Consider the following 17,322-nt stretch of genomic DNA (forward strand, 5'->3'; position numbering starts at 1 on the left):
TCAAAGCCTGCCCCCACAGTGGCACACTCCTCCAACAAGGCCAGACCCATTCCAACAAAGCCACACCTCCTAATTGTACCATGCCCTGTGAGATTATATGGGTCAGGTTTTTTTTGTTAGGTTTTTTGGTTTTTGTGGGGTTTTTTTTGGGGGGGCGTGTTTCAAGACAGGGTTTCTCTGTGTAGTTTTGGTGCCGGTCCTGGATTTTGCTCTGTAGACTAGGCTGGCCTTGAACTCACAAAGATCCTCCTAGCTCTGCCTCCTGAGTACTGGGACTAAAGGCATGCGCCACCGCCGCCCGGCTTATGTGGGTCCATTATATTCAAACTACCCACATTCTACTCCTTGGCCCCATGAGCTTGTAATAATATCAAAATGCAAAATGCATACTTCCAACATATAATGCCACAGGATATACATTACCATTCCAAAACACAGAGGAGGAAGAATAGTGAGGAAATACTGAACCAAAGCAACACAGAAAACCAAGCTAATTACATTGAAACCATCACAGTTGCCATAACAGAGTAAGTGAGCCTGGGTGATCTGTGAAGAACAGAGACTTCTTCTGACTCATTGTTCTGGAGACTGAGGAATCCCAGAGTGCAGCGTTACATCAGCACCTGCTGGGGGGGTGCTGATAAAATAAAAGTACAAAGTGTTGCAAGTTAGTACACTCGAGTTCTAAGAACTCACTCCTACAATAACTGATGTAGACTCAGGAGCATGACAACACCCTCATTGCTTCAAAAACTAGCCCACCCCGCGGGGAGGAGCATCACCCCCTGTCACTCGTGAAGGCAAAGCCCAAACACCTACTGAAGGTCTCACCACCTCTCAGCTCTCTGGCACAGGGCGGGGATCAACATGAGCAGGAAGACATTTTGTAGGAGGAGTTTTTTGTGGTTATTTTGGTTTGGTCTCACTGTCACCCTGGCTGGTCTGGAATGCAGAGGTCTTTCTGCCTCAGTCTCCCAGAGGCTAGCTCCGGGCTAGGCCTTTAGATTACCAAACTCCTCCCAGACGTGGCTGTGACCTTATGATAACCGTACCAGAATCCCACATTTATGTCACTCCCAGACTCCCACCCCAAATTTGTGAGAGATGAGTAAACCTCATTGCTTCAGTTCACTAGGTTGAGGATAATTCATGTTGCAATAACGAATACCCCATTTTCTCTGTTGAGCCCTGGGTCAGGGAGAGTCTTTCCATGTTGGGGGGTATGGGACCGTGTGGTTTCCCTTCAGGAGTTTATCTCTTCCCAGCTGTTGTCGTAAAGATGATGCCTAGAAATTTAAGGAATGCCTTCCAGTGAGTCTGTGTGAGGAAAATGAAGGGGCCCTGAACTAAATGCTCACAGTCTTGGGTCCCATGACCCAATCTACCGCCTGTGGCTTTGGTGATCATGGATAAACAACTCCACTCCTTTGGACCTCAGCCCCTTCATATGGAAAAAAGAAAGTTGGTTTGACATCCAGTCCTCCTCGCACGTATCCCATGGTACACCAGTCCTGGAGGAGTCATGGACAGTATGCAAAAAGGCAAGGGCTTTGAGGTCGAATGCATTTGCTAGCCTTAAGCAGATTCCTGATGTAGAAGCATGCCTCTGAGGGATTCAGAGCCACACTGCTTCTCAAACTTGCTTGATCACTGAATGCTTTTTGTTTTTCAGAAAAGTGTCACATGGATCTAAATCTTTTTTGGGAGCATACTTTGGAAAATGCTAAACTGGTGATTTCTAGGGTACCTCTCAGCTCTAACAGCATATGTTTCTACATAAGCCCCTCACTCAGGAGGCTCCTTCAGTGGGGGCAATTCTGTTCTCTCAGCTTGAAACAGGATCTCAGCATTCACTAGGTTCTGACTGTTCCTGCTTTCCTTCTCCAGACCTCAGTTCTGAATCATACAGCCCGCGATACATCCACCTCTGGGTGGGAAGAAGGAGAGGAAGGCAAAAAGAAAGAGACCCATGTGGTAACAATTCACAGTGTTCCTCCTGCCCAATCAGTGTTGGCTAATAACCCACAAGAAATAATGTTGTCAGATGTTATCAGTTCTATTGATCTCAGATCAAAAGTCTGAGTAAAGGAAAACATGGCTGGATAGAGTTGTTGGGCATCCCACCTTCCTGTACTATGGACGCTAGAAAGCTAAAAACTACATTTCCCACATACATTTGCAGCTAGGGGACGGAGTGAAAATTGTACTCCACCAATCCTGCCTTGCTTACATGAGAGTTGGAAGGGGGAAGTGAGGCAGAGACATATAAGGTTGGGGCTACTTACGTTGGCACCAAGCTCATGAAGACAACATGCTAAAAGGCCACGTCTTAGTTAGGGTCTTATTGCTGTCAAGAGACATCATGACCATGGCAACTCTTATAAAGGAAAATGTTTAATTGGGGCTGGCTTACAGTTCAGAGGTTTAGTCCATTATCATCACGGTGGGAAGCATGGCGGTGTGCAGGCAGACATGGTGCTGGAGAGGAGCTGAGAGTTCTATATCTGAATCTGTAGGCAACAGGAAGAGAGACAGCCACTGGGCCTGGCTGGAGCTTCTGAAACCTCAAAGCCCACCACTGCAGTGACACACTTCCTCCAACAAGACCACACCTACTCCAACAAGACCACACTTCCAATAATGTCACTCCCTCTGAGACTATGGGGGGCCATTTTCATTCAAACCACCACAGGCAGTTTCAACCAGTTTACAACCCTGTTTCTGCCCTGACTACCTGAGTGGTTACTGCCCTACACTTAACCCTAGTTGATAAGCAAACCTTATAACGACTGCAGGAAATTCCCGTCAGTCTTAGTGTCAGACTAAATCAGGTCTGTCTCGGGCTTCAGGAGGGACAGTTTGACAACAGTCTGTCCCAGTCTTCAGAAGGAAGCCAGGCTCTTTTCTCTCACCATCAAGAAACCAGTAAGGCCTCCACAACCGGCACTGACCACGCCTTGATGGCCAGCATCAAAAGTCCCTCCAGATGCTAAGGACTTTCTTGCCTTTTTTGTTCTTTCTTTCTCCTGTGTTTGTTTGTTTGTTTGTTTGTTTGATTTTTCGAGACAGGGTTTCTCTGTGTAACTGTCTTGGCTGTCCTGGAACTCTCTTTATAGACCAGGCTGGCCTCGAACTCACTGAGATCCACCTGCCTCTGCCTCCCATCTGTTCTCTTTGGACCGGATCTCCCTACAAAGCAGGCCCTGAACGTTTGATCCTTCTACCTCAACTTCCCGAGCGCTGGGGTCATAGGCCTGAGTCACCACACCTGGCTCTTTCCTTTCCTTTGGCAAAGACCTCTTTTTTTTTTTTTAATCTTTCTTTATGTATGCAGTGTTCTGCCTTCATGCATACTTGGACACCAGAACAGGGCACCAGATGGAATTATAGATGGTCGTGAGCCACCATGTGGTTGCTGGGAATTGAACTCAGGACCTCTGGAAGAGCAATCAGTGCTCTTGACCTCTGAGCCATCTCTCCAGCCCTGGCAAAGACCTCTTGAGGTTCCCATGGAAGACGGCATCATCACCCTCTATGACCATGCCCCAAAGACAAAGAGAAATTTTTTAAAAAATCTTTTCTCCTCTGAACCTGCTAGAAATTTTATTACTGTTGTTTTAGAGGCTCGGTATGTAGCCCAAACCGGCCTCAAACTCGAAGCCGTCCTCCCATGGTCTCGGATTACCCGTGTGCGTCACCAGACCTGGCTCAGAAAATCCTTCTTGGAAGAAAAGAGCACACTAAGTGCTAGAGCATACTTAATTTCCTGGTGTTGTTGTTGTTGTTATTGCAGATGACGGTACTTGCGTCACTTTTACGGAGCCTATGAAGGCACAAACTCTGTCTCCCCTGCTTTCCTTCCGTTTTAGGAGTCCCCAAAATCAAGAGGAAATCTGTAGATTACTATCACCAGTGTTTATGCAAAGGAAGCACTTAATGAGACTTGCTGAGGGCACCGACAGATGAAACAGATACGGGCCAAGTTGCCAGAATGAAGGAGAGGTAGTCTGTGCCCCTCCCAAAGCATCTACAGCCCAGCTAACTCCTCCCTTCCTAAGATGTTGTCTGGATTACAGAGTGGCCAGACTCAGCTGCCTGAGCCCAGAAAACCACAGTTTGAAAGTCCTCTTATTTTATAGATTAAGAGAACTAGGGGGGGGGGGGGCACAAATGTGTGATTTTTTTTTCCCTAGTCATACAACTTCTGTGTGGTAAATCCACAAGCTCCTATACCCTGTTAGGTCAAAGTTCTTCTCACTCTTGTTGTCTTTCCTCTCTTGGATTTAAAATTCCTGTCCGTAAATTCCTCTAATCTACTTCTGAACGTCTTGGAAAACAGGTGACTCTTTGTGGGAGCCCATTTTCAGGGTTCCTGGTGGCTTTACCAAGCAGGTCTGCATAGAGGATGATTAGGACCACGGGCCTGAGTGCAGGTGTCTGAGATGGTCTGCACTTGGCTGTGCTGGGGGAGGTCTTTTGCTCCACCCCTTGGCATTCCTATAAATATCCTAGGGCAGAGCTAGTCCCGGCCGGTGGATAAGGATGCAGGTCCACTCCAGTCTATCCTGTGATTTTCCTCTGTTTCTCTCCCCTCTGTTTCTAACTAAGTCTCTTATCCCTCATTCCTCAAGAGTCCCTGGGGTAAATAAATGTGGGGGCTGGTCCCCCACAGCCCTTACAGGAAACGCTCAGAAACATTGGTTGAAATGGTAATAGCAGAGCCTTCCATGGGTCCCCAATGTCCGTTCCTCCATTATCAGTTAGGATCCGCATCCTTGAACGTTAGGTGAACATACGGACGCCTAACTCAAGACTTCCCAGCGCATCTTGTCCCTCGGTCCGGCTAGGTGATCAATGTGAATGGAAATTTCACGTGTGACTTCCAAGACATTTCTTTATTCGCCCGTCTCTCTTTACCGCTGCATTTGATTGCGATGGGGAATAGTTTCAACCACGTGGAAGAAAAACCATGTTTGGGGTTGGGGATTTAGCTCAGTGGTAGAGCACTTGCCTAGCAAGCGCGAGACCCTTGGTTCGATCCTCAGCTCCAAAAAAAAAAGAAAGAAAAAGAAAAACCACGTTCTATGGGATGACAAAGCAGTAAGTTATAAAGAGCCAGGTGCCCAGATAACTCCATCGGAGCAAAGCCACCCTGGTTTGCCCACTCACCTCTGGACTCTGATGTGCAAGAGAAATAAAGGAGTATCTTTGGAAGGCCACCTTGTCACACGCTCGCCTTCTTCCGCTGTGACACGCTTGCGGAGTCGGCCTGCCTCGCTTTCCTCACTCACTCCCAGGGCTCTGGACCCAGCACTGGGGCTGCTGTGTAAGGACCTCACAATCCAGGGGGCAAAGAGATTCACAAGCAGCTTCTGGTCTCGGGCAAAGCAGAGCTGTGATCGATCGAGGCCCAAGCAACCCAACTCAGGGCTGCTAAAGGTGTCACTAGGTCTAGCCTAGGAGACTGGGAAGGGCTTTTACCGAGGGATTCCCGTTGGCAGACCTTTGAGATCAGAAGTGAGGAAACGGAGAAGTGGGCGAAAACAGGCTGCTGGGGACTGGCATGAACAGAGACAAGCGTAGAGAAGCAGGGAGCATGTGGCCCAGTATGCATGGACTCAGAACCCGGTCCAAAGACGGGGCTGGGGCTGAAAGGCAGGCCAGGGCCAGACCGAGGAAGGCCTGTGTGCCAGGCCAGAGCTGAAATGCTCCCTTTTAGACACCAAGGAATCACAGATGTTTGAGGAGGGATGCCATGCAACCCAACGTGGGTGTGCCAGCCTTCGTGAGGGGACAGTCGAGAAGAGGTAGAGGACTCCAGCCACCTCTCATTCAGACGGAGACTCAGCAGGTACAGGAAGTGCAGGCCCCTCAGGGCCACTGCCTGCTAGCGGGGATGAAACCAGAGCAACCAGAGACAAGCCTGTTTGTAGAGGGTCCACAAAATTGGCCACAATTACCCTATTCTGTTTTTACTTTCAGTTAAGAAATTACCAATGTGGGGTGGGGGGGTGGGGGTGCTGTTTGTCTGGTATATTGTAATTAAGATAAAACAACCACTAAGGCCCTGGAGCCCGCATGCGCCACCCCCGACCCCGACCCCCAGCAGCGCCACAGGACCACAGTTCCTCCAGTCGCATTCCCCCCAGTTTAAGAAAAAGCAGCCAGGTGCGCGGCTGGGGTTTTGCTATAGAGAAATGCTCGGGCTTCCTAGCCGTCAGCTGGGGTAGTAATAAAGCGTCCTAAGGAAAAGCCTGAGAGCAGATTTCTTGGGAGCCAGGAGACAAAGGGAGCGGGTGGGAAACATGATGGAAAGCGTGTGGAGCCCTCCTCCGCCCTCCCACCCCCACTCACGGGGAGGTTTCTCTTTCAGGACTGATCTAGCCCCCTTTCCCCTTTCAACCACTGGACCGCTCAATTCTAGGAGGGAAAATTAGCATTCATTATGCAATTTATCTCTCTCCTTTTAATCCAGAGTGTCTGTCTCCAAAGTCCCTACTCAATAATTAATGTTTGTTCTCATTTTCCACTCTCCAGAGCATCCATTCTTGAACTGGAGGGCCGACAATTAACACTAATTATGGCTTTTCCTCCCTCACGGTTGGCTCTCTGGATTCCAGGTTGCTTTCTCAGCCTGGGTTCTGGGCGTGCCTGTGACTGCTTGTGTGTGCACGCAGACACTCTTGGGCACAGGCGCGAGTGCGTGAGCACACACACGCGCACGCGCACACACACACACACACACACACACACACACACACACACACACACACACACGCGCGCCTGCACCACCGCAGCTGTGCAGATCCACGCTGCCCCTTCTTTGGCAAACTCCAGTATCCTTAGTGTCAGTACTAGATTAATGGAGCAAGATGAATTTTAAAAGGGCAAGTACTTGTGTTTGGGTGGGTAATTCACCTGGAAGATACGTCTCTTCCAGCTTAAATTGTCTAAGCTGCTCTGTGATTTTTTTTCCCCTTCCTTATTACTCCCACCTTTTCTCTTCCTCCCTCTTCCCCTCCCCCTCCCCCCCACCCCTGTCCCTGCAGTCTTTCTTGGGTCTGTCAGCCTTATCTCTTCAGCCATAAAAACAGCATTGTTTAAACCCATTTTCAGTTTGGCTAACAAGGACAGCTACAATAACTCTCACCCCGGGTGACTCTATCAGATTGGAAAAATAAATAAAAATAATAAAAAGGTCTGTCTTTGGGGCCAGAACCTCTCTTGTCTGCCCCGGTCCCAACTCATTTGGAAACTGAGGCCTGAGTGGCATCACGCACCTGCGGCTCCCACAGCCCGGTGTCCAGCATCAGCTGAGCAGTGCTCCTGCTGATCACGGATTCTCTGCTCACAGTTTCAGCACGGTGGACCCTGCAGGGAGGGCTTCACCTCTAAAAACCTTGGATAAAATCGGCCTTCTCCTCAATGGCTTTGGAATGCTAGACCAGCCTCCTCTCCACAGGCATCCACAGCGTTTCAAAGCCATGCCACTCATGGTCAGGCTTAAATCCAGGCATCCATTGACTTTATATTTTTCTCCCCGTTTTTAGGACAAAGAAACTGGACCTTTTTTTCAAGTTTTTCACACTCTTAGTTAAAATTCTTGATTGTTTTTCAGTCTGTGAAAAACAGAATTTGTCCATCCTAGTCTCCCTTATAAAGAGGAAGGGCCCAATACCCCTGAAAAGTCAGCTCTCTCTGTAAAATGTCACCCCGGCTTCTCAGTATCATGCAGCTCATGACCGTGTTATGACATACCTAGACTTCCAGAAATACAAAGACACACACACACACACACACACACACACACACACACACACAGACACACAATACAGCAGTCAATAGGAAATGAGATGTACTTAGGATGTCTGAGAAATGTGGAGTCCTCGTGAGTTAGTTATTCCTAGAAAGCCCACTGGCTGGCATTGAGCAGAAATCTTAGAGAAGTTGACTTTTCCCAAATGATTGCGCTCAGCTGGCCCAGGAGGGGTCGTCCCCAGGGATGACCTCTGAGTGGTCCAGGTTATATGCTGCACAACTCCCATCACGAGAAGGAGGCGGTTGGCCCCCACAGTGGAGCACAATTCAGCCTGCACAGCTATGGACTAGGAGGCTGTCTCAAACACTCTCTGTGGCCTGTGTCTTCAGTGCAGGACTGAGGGCGATTCCTCCTTCTTCCAAGACTCCTTTCATGTTTCATTCCCCCACAGAGGGTTGCAAACCTTCAGACCTCCCCCTCCACCCACAGACATGGCTGCCCCTGTTTCAGACCGGGAAGAGAGGGGTGATTACACAGAGGCTCTTCCCCTAAAAACAGTCTTTGATGAAGAGGAGAACGTGTGTGGTCTTCCTCGTTGCTCATTTGGGGAGGCAGCAATGAATCCGGAGAGGAACCTGTTGCATTAACGCTGGGACTACAATGCGGGGTGTGTGAGGGACTGCTTTTCCCAGGGGTTGCAAAAGTAGGAGAAAAGACATAATCATGTCCCCGTGACGTGAGTGACGGCAAGATGTGTAAGCAGGAAGCCCAGTGGGAGGCTGGCCCCACCTTCACCCCTTCGCCAGCGGCGTCCTCCGTGGGGAGTTTCTGTGTCCGTTTACATTTATGTAAAGCTGAGCAGTTCGGCAGCCCTTCAAGAGGAGCCCTGCCTGGAAGATGACATCGATGATGGAGATGATGGAGATAAGGGTGATGATGATGGTCGTAGCCATGGTTACCATGACTGTTACAGTTTCCTGATGTGCTGGCTCCTCTCTTCCATTCTTTCACTCAGTCTCATGCAGCTCCTCTTCCGGTTCTTGGAAGAGGAGAGCTTGGCTTGGTCCCCTGATTTGCCACTGACCCTAAGAAAAAGTTCTGCCCCGCAGTGGTGGCCCACACCTTTAACCCCAGCACTTGGGAGGCAGAGGCAGGCGGATCTCTGTGAGTTCGAGGCCAGCCTGGTCTATAGAGTGAGATCCAGGACAACCTCCAAAGCTACACAGAGAAACCCTGTCTCGAAAATTTAAAAAAAAAAAATTTTTAATTTAAAAAAATTAAAAAGTTAGCTTTTCTTTTGTTACAGTAACGAAAAGTTATCACTTTTATTAGCCAGTAATCCACAGTATCACTTTCCATTTCATTTGGGAATCTGTGTGACTGAACCGTGAGAGATTGCTTCAGGATGCTTCCCCTCCCCTGCTTCCTTCACACACTGCCCTGTGGCCTGAGGACATCGCCACGGTTAATCCCCACAATTCTTCACTTGAAAATTAATGTAAGCACCAACATTGGAGCATGTTCAACAGAGAGAATAAGTAAGGTTATTTTACAAGGCACAAGGAAATTGCTCATTCATTAATTCAGCCAACACCAAATGACCATCTGCTAGTAACAAATACCATGCCAGGCACAATAATACAGTTGAGAGGCAGAGCCGGGCCTTAAAGAGGACCACAGATGTAGAATGAGGTCTGAATATAAATTATGAAGGATGGAGGTTGTTGGCTTTGGAAGGACAGAAAAGCACCCATAGCAGAGTTCCTATGGCTATGTGTAGGAACTAATCAAATGGGAGGGGGAAAGACCTCAGGAGAGTTAGGGAGCATAGCAGAATGGGAGAAATATGAGCAACTTGTAATGCCTGGATGGTAGTATGAGCAACTTGTAATGCCTGGATAGCAGGGTACATGGAGGGGAAGGCAAGGTGAGAAATGGGCCATCCAGGGCAGCTGAAGACAGTATCCCAGCATGTGCTCCCAGAGTCTTATGACAACGCTTCACTGGAGGGTCTCTAAAGTCATTGATATTTATTGCCACACAATTGAAATTTAAATTCCATAGTGCAACAGCTAGGTTTCCATCTGAGGCTTGGTAAACTGCCATGAACCTTTGGACTTCTCCATAAAAACAAATATTATGAACTTTCGAAAGAAGTGTATATTCCCCAAACCAAAAGCTAGACCCTAGAGACTGAGCTAGGTCTAAGAAATGTACGTAAATAAAAGGACCTGATATCCCAAATTGGAAGAAAAATACTGCTCTCACATTCGAAAGGCACGTCCATATTTAAATTCTGACTGACTCATATTTTCTAGACAGGCTCCTTAGCGGGACCTCCCAGGGGTATGCCTTTAGCCTGGAGGCCTTCTCAGGTCCCTAGCAATTGTTTAATATGTCTATCTCACCCTCCTTCTCAGCCAGGAAGATTTAAAAGGAAAATGTGTAGCGTAAACAAACCTTAAATCTTATCCTAAGAATCTGATAATGGCATCACCAACAGGCCTTCCCAGTCTTGGTCTCTTGCATTCAACAAACAGACTTGAAATTTATTATAACACTCCATAGGTCACAAGCATCTCGAGTCACATCACATAAAATATTTTTAGATATTTTTAAGGAAAGGTCATCAGCACCGCAGTCTCCTTCCTTTTATAGTTAAGTTTACCCTGGGAAGCATTTCTTTTTTAATAATCTGGAATTTGCATTTGCATTTTCCATTTATGACCAAAACCCACAAAACCTTGAAGGTACCAGGACAGACGCTGGGGCCTTCTCTTCCTGCTTTCTGCTGGAGCCAGCGAGGCTCTGAACAAAGCCGTGAGAAGGCCACAGCACTTGAGGGCTGTGTGGCAGCAGATGTATCTCCTGCCTGACGGTGAAGCTGAAGGGTAGGAAGGAAATTCTACTCCAGCACCCCGGCGATCAAAGGGTACGCTCTTGAGAAATGGTGTGTGGAAAAAGGCCCTGAACAGATTTCAAGAGGCTCCTGCCAGCACCTCCAACAGCTCCTGCCATGTGTTGTAACCGCAGGACATTTGGCCATTTCAGAGCCTGCAGGGCCAATGTTTACCAAGCCCTGACATGCACAGAAGGAGCCAGGTGGCCCACCTGTCCTGATAAGGCAGTTCCTTGGAGTTAGGTTTCTATTCTGCTACCAGATGGGTCCCAGCGGAGCTTCCCCCACTCTGAAACAGCAGGGGTAGATATAATTGTATTTCATTTTTATTTAAAACGGCAATTTGGGAATTAAACATTGTTAACACAGATTTAAACAGAAGGAAATTTAAAGGAGCAGAACTCCAGGCTAGAATCAGTTGTGCTCTCCACCTTCCAAGGTTTGAATGTTTGGTGAAGAATGCCATGATTTAAGGCAGGGAGAAGGGACTGAGGCTAAAATCCCTCTAGGCGGGGTCACCCCTGAATAGCCTGGTTATCTAGTGGGAACGCTATCTCCTCACTAAAAGCCCGCGGCTCGATTAATGGGAGCATTTGAAAATCTGATCAGTCTGGCTGGTGGGCAGCCAGGGAATGTGTTTTCTGTTTATCTCAATAGTGGCAGACATGTTCATCCTAGAAAGGCCGTGAGTGGCTTCCAGCAGCCCGGAAGCAGGGCTGAAACACTGTGAGGTCTTTGGTGGTGTACACCAGCTCCTCAAACAGGAAGGAGGCCCCACCCTAGGTTGACAGCCAGTGGCCTGGGTTGCACAAGAGGTGGATCTCCCCATGTTGCTCCAGAAGGAAGTTTTACCACCCCCATTAGCTTTATCTCACAGGAATGCAGCTGGGGTCTGAGCTCCTCCTCGACGGTACAGACCTCAGTAAATTACCAAGGTCTTGACCCAAGAGATGAGAAGTCCTAAGTGATTTTTCAGTCTCCTATCTAAAGATGTGTTTACATTTCTTGAACTCTGGCTGACTGACTCATTCCCCTGCTGTTGCAAGAACTCCCCTTATGCGTTAGGATTTATGCATTTCTTTTCTGAAAGGCCCAGAGTTTTTTTCCAAGTCACTGTGACGTGAACCTCATCGAAACACAAGGCAGCTGGGTGGGTGGCTCTGTCCTGGGGTTGGGTCCCGGCCAGGCAGCTGGGATGTGGCAAGCCTAAGTGAAGCCAATAGGGGGTGGTGTGGGGCAGTGTGGAAGGAAGGCACAGGACACAGCGCAGGGCACCTGGGCTCTGGTTCCTGGCCGAGCTCTCATAAGGTGTAGGCTTGAACCCACACAAGCCCATTCCCTGAGAAATTTTCCCCCATCTGATTTAAGCAGCTGGGCGGAGGTGGGGCACGCCTTTAATCCCAGCACTCGGGAGACAGAGCCAGGCGGATCTCTGTGAGTTCGAGGCCAGCCTGGGCTACAGAGCGAGATCCAGGACAGGCACAAAGCTACACAGAGAAACCCTGTCTCAAAAAGAAAAAAAGAAAAAGGAGATTACAAGCTAATGCCACTTTGGCTCATGTGGAGTGTGCCCTCATGCCCACAGCCACACTGACTTTTGCCTCTCTTCCTACACTGGCTCACTCTCCTGCTACCCTCCACATTGAGGGGCAGGAGAAAATCTCTGCTCTCTTCCTGAAAGCTTTCAGAAGCATTTTCCCATTTCAGCCAAGTGTGATCATACAAAATTTATATTCAACAGCATCAGCAGTTTCTTTTACATCAATATTTCCTTTTTAATTTCAGCTTTTATCTGAATTCCAATAGCACAAAGTATCTACTTTTGTTCTTTTAAAGACCAATGAAAAGAAATCAAAATCTGAATATAAAGCTTAGCCCCACTCAACAAGGTGTTTAGACATGTCTACAGAGACTATGGGTTATACTTGGTACTGCCATACGCCTGTGCTTATAATCTCCAAATGCACATGAGCTAAGCATGTACGGATATGGTTCGTATAAAAGTTCATGAGACCCGGAGCTGACCCTTGACCCCCTTTTCTCTCTTTCACCGCAGCAAACACTGAATCCAGAACCAGTCTTCGAGATCCTTATGCAGCCTCCTCACCTTTGACTCAAGCAACAGAGACTCAGGTACAGTATCGCCTCTGAATGAGCACAGCCCTGGAGTCGAGACTTGTCCGGGGGTTCTTGTCCTAACTTGCTGCGTGACCCTGAGTGAGACTCTTATCTCTTGGGGCTCATTTGTCTCATCAGTAAAATGAGCAAGGTAAACTGTTACATCACCGGGTTCCTTTACTCTCGAGCTTGGGATCTGGAGTCTATTGTGTGGTTCTTTGTGTGAAGAGGCAAAGCAGACTTTTCCCAGACTTCTGCAAAGTCAGAAAGGGAACACGAAGGCAACCGGCAAAAGGTTCACATTTTCCTCCCAAGTGGGGAGAGAAAATGGCAATTACGTCTGTTATTGTTTTTAAAGCATCAAGGATAGGATCTGGAGAGATCTCCGTTGGTAAAGCGCCTGCCGTGCGAGCATGAGGGTCTGAGTTCAGATCCCCAGACCCCATGTAAAGAGCCTGGCAGGACAGTGGCTACATCTGTAATTGCAGTGCTGAGGGAGATGAGGAGGAGACCGCAGATCCCTGGAGCTCACCGGGCAGCCCGCCTCGCTGAATGATGAGCTCCAGGTTCAGTGAGAGACCCTTTCCACAAATAACACAGAGAACGATAAAGGAGACGCCTGGCCTCCATACACATGCAAGCACCTCCATGCACACACCCATACACACACACACAGCCATGCACACACACTCATACACACACACACACAGTCATGCACACACCCCCACACATACACCCATACATACACACACCCATGTACACACATAAACACATACCCATGCACACACACACATACCCATGCACACACACACCCACACATACACACAAAGAAGAAAGGAAGGCGCCGATTTGGATGGCTTAGGAATATCTAATGATTCAAGGAAATATGTGCAGAAACAGCGATAAGTAGGCCTCCATCGGAAGCTCTGAGGGTGACACTCTCTTCAGTATCTCTCAAGAGAAAGAATTCCTAGAGCTGAACTCAGGGACTGGGAGACCTGAGGCTGACCCGGCTGTCACCGCTCCAGGGGACTCAGGCCTCTCCTACAGCCTGAGGGGCAGGCTCTCCATTCCTCTCTTATCTTCAACTTCCTGAGCGGCCACCGGCCACCGGCTTTTCCTCTCTTTCCAGGCACTTGGTAACAGTCAGGACAGGAGTGAGTCTGTGTGCAAGCGTGTTTGAGTTGAGATCTCACGGTTAGAAACGCCAGACTTGAGTCAGGCCTCCACTGAAGTAAAGCACAGCTGGGCCACCTCTCTGCTACTGAGGAACCACAGAAAAAAACGTGTGTGTGTGTGTGTGTGTGTGTGTGTGTGTGTGTGTGTGTGTGTGTGTGTTTAATGCCTCCGTTGAAGACACTCTTCACAGGGGATCTGAAGACCTTAAGTAATAACAGTTGCAATAATAGAGTTGTGACTAAGAAAATACCATATATTTTGGTAATCCCACAGCTCCAAGGCCATGCAAACACCTCCAGTACTCCCAGCATGGTCCCAGCTCAGGCGGCCCTGTGGCTGTCCTAGAGGAGGCTAATTAACAACTAGACCAAATTACGGAACTGTGCAGTCAGACTGAACGCAGACTTCGGGTCTTAAGCTCCAACCCTGGCTCATCTGCAAGGTCTTGGCAAGTTCACCAACTCTTGAGACAGTCCTGGGCTTGCTTTGCAAAACGGAGGAGGGCCTACAGGGGCTTGGAGGGACCTGGAGAGCAGCGCTCCAGCTACAGTTGGCTTCTGATGTATGTGGTTTGTTGGCATCACCCTAGACCTCCTTCCTTAAGAAGGAACCCCGGAAGAGAAGCCATGAGGAAAAGTCTAGGGAGCCCCACCAGCCCCCAAGCCAAGAAAAATGGGGTGAATGGTGCAGAGGGGCTTCCTCCAGCCCCTCTCTCTCTCTCTCTCTCTCTCTCTCTCTCTCTCTCTCTCTCTCTCTCTCTCACACACACACACACACACACACACACACACACACACACACACACACCCCCGACTTCTTGAGGCTAGCAGCCCTTTATTAGGTTAATCACTGCGTCGGATTTTAACTACTTCCTCAACCCACTCCACATAAGTGACTAATTTCATGTTTACTATAAAGCATCTGGGAAGGATTTAGAAACAAATTTCTACCCAGCAGAGTTCAGTGTCCTACCTTGATGGGTCACGGGCCCAAGCCGTGGCTTCCCTGCCTCTACCAGGGCCTTTCTTGCCCTGAAGCACAAAGTTGGCTGGCAAGAGCAGCGGCTGTGGCAGCAATAGAGCCCCTTCTTCCTTCTCCTCCTCCCTCCCTCTATACCATAAGATCTCTCTCTCTCTCTCTCTCTCTCACACACACACACACACACACACACACTCTCACACTCTCTCTCTCTCTCTCTCTCACACACACACACACACACACACACACACACACACACACACACACACACACACACACACACACACACACACACACACACACTGTCCAAGTCCCCTGGGTCAGGAGGCTGCCTCGGGCGCCCCCTCCCGGCAGCATTGAAAACCTCCGCTCTGAGTCTTCAGCCGCGGCCTCGCTAGGGCCAGGGCAGAAAGGGCGAGCGGAAGCCTGCCTCCCTGTACCATCATCTCCAGGGAGAGGTGCCTGCCTCCCTGTACCATCATCTCCAGGGAGAGGTGCCTGCCTCCCTGTACCATCTCCAGGGAGAGGTGCCTGCCTCCCTGTACCATCATCTCCAGGGAGAGGTGCCTGCCTCCCTGTACCATCTCCAGGGAGAGGTGCCTGCCTCCCTGTACCATCATCTCCAGGGAGAGGTGCCTGCCTCCCTGTACCATCATCTCCAGGGAGAGGTGCCTGCCTCCCTGGACCATCATCTCCAGGGAGAGGTGCCTGCCTCCCTGTACCATCTCCAGGGAGAGGCCCCAAGGCGCCCCTTCCTCACCTAGCCTGAGGTCCAGGGCCGCAGCGCGAAGTGCATCGGTTCAGTGAGCGCCGCAGCGGCCATCAGCAACTTCCTTGGAGCTAGAGGAGGGGGTTAAGTCGGAGAAAAACTACAAGGGGAGTGTGAAGATAAAAAGGGCGATGAAAAAAGAGAAAGGAGACGCGCAGACGTGTTTCAACTCCAAGCTCCCATTTCCCCTTTCAAATGAACGGCCTCCCCACTGTGAGCAGAATCAAGTATTTATGAAGGCATTTTTTGCATATTAATAGCTGCATGGGGATGGGGCCGTGCCGGCTCTTCAGTCCTAAAGGTATGGTGCCCTTTTTTAATACAGGTCTTCCCAGCGCCTCACAGAATTTGGTTCTTCAGATTTATTTCCCCTTCTGCCTGGTGGCTCCTCCTGAGGCCCTACAACTGATTAAGAGAAATTAGTTCCTGGGTTGTCTCCTGAGACCCGGTACTGCTCATCCCTCCGTGGGTCGCTGACATCAATCGCTGGAACGCCTTTCCTTTCCCCGGGGCCTCTGTGGAGAGGCTTGAGGTTGGGTGAGGTGACCGGCACCTAAAAAGAATGTTAAAATTGTAAATTAAAGTTCCAGAAGGAGGTGTTCATACATCTGTGTAGTGAGAGGAGAAAAGTAAAACTAAAAAGAAAAAAAAAAATTCCATCATTTCATTAACGTTGATAGATAGTGCTGTCTATCCTCGCTGAGGGTTGCACTTCATTTTAAAAGGAAAACATTGAGAGTTAGAAACATATGCAAAAGACATAATTCATATAAAAATAATAGTAGCAGGCAAGCATGTGGGCTATAACCTAGTGGTAGTGTTTGCCTACCAGGGGCAAGGCCCTGGGTCTGATCCCGAACCCCCACGCCCCACACACAGGCACACAGGTGGCAGGGTAGGAGATGTAGTTCCGCTGATTGAGGGCTAGCCTAGAATGCACATAGGCCTGTGTTTGATCCTGGGACCACATAAAACCAGGCACAGGAACACATCCCTTCAATACCAGCGCTTGGGAGTGAGACAGAAGGTTCAGAAAGTCAGGATCATCCAGGACATAGCGAGTCTGAGCCAGGCGGAGACCTGTGACTTTCCTAGAATCTGTGATTTCACACGAGGCAATAGTGAGGTTGGAGCAGCCACTTGGCGAGGAGGGAGGGGCCAGCCTGGGCAATGCCGGCCACACCCTTGGCTTCCACTCACTAGATCCACTATTGTGACAGTCAAAACGTTTCCACACGTTACTGAATGTTCCCTGGGGAGCAACTGAACCCAGCTTTTTCTCTTTCTCTCTTTTTTATTCCTTTCTCTTTTTTTTTTTTTTGTTCTTATTATTGTTTGTTTTTGAGACAAGGTCTTACTATGTACCCCAGGCTGGCCATCCTCCTGCCTCACTGAGATTATGGGCATATGCCACCACACCTGCTGTCTTAGCTAGGGTTTCTGTTGCTGTGAAGAGACACCATGACCATACAACTCTCATAAAGTGAAACATTTCATTGGCATAGCTGACTTACAGTTCAGAGGTTTAGTCCACTATCATCTTGGTGAGACATGGCAGCATGCAGGCAGCCATGGTGCTGGAGAAGTAACTGAGAGCCCTACATCTTGCAGGCAACAGGA

At 49.0% G+C, this 17,322-nt stretch overlaps 1 protein-coding gene across 1 annotated transcript in view; it reads left to right on the plus strand.

The window, feature by feature from the left end:
- Kiaa2012 (KIAA2012 ortholog) overlaps nt 1-17,322 on the plus strand; it is a 114,709-nt gene that overhangs the window by 48,575 nt on the left and 48,812 nt on the right. Inside the window, 1 exon segment of the mRNA XM_052749551.1 lies at nt 12,715-12,791. Coding sequence (XP_052605511.1) covers nt 12,715-12,791 — 77 coding nt within the window.

Source organism: Peromyscus californicus, unplaced genomic scaffold, assembly GCF_007827085.1.
Source record: "Peromyscus californicus insignis strain IS unplaced genomic scaffold, ASM782708v3 Scaffold_21__1_contigs__length_65335640, whole genome shotgun sequence".
In the NCBI taxonomy this organism is placed as follows: Eukaryota; Metazoa; Chordata; class Mammalia; order Rodentia; family Cricetidae; genus Peromyscus; species Peromyscus californicus.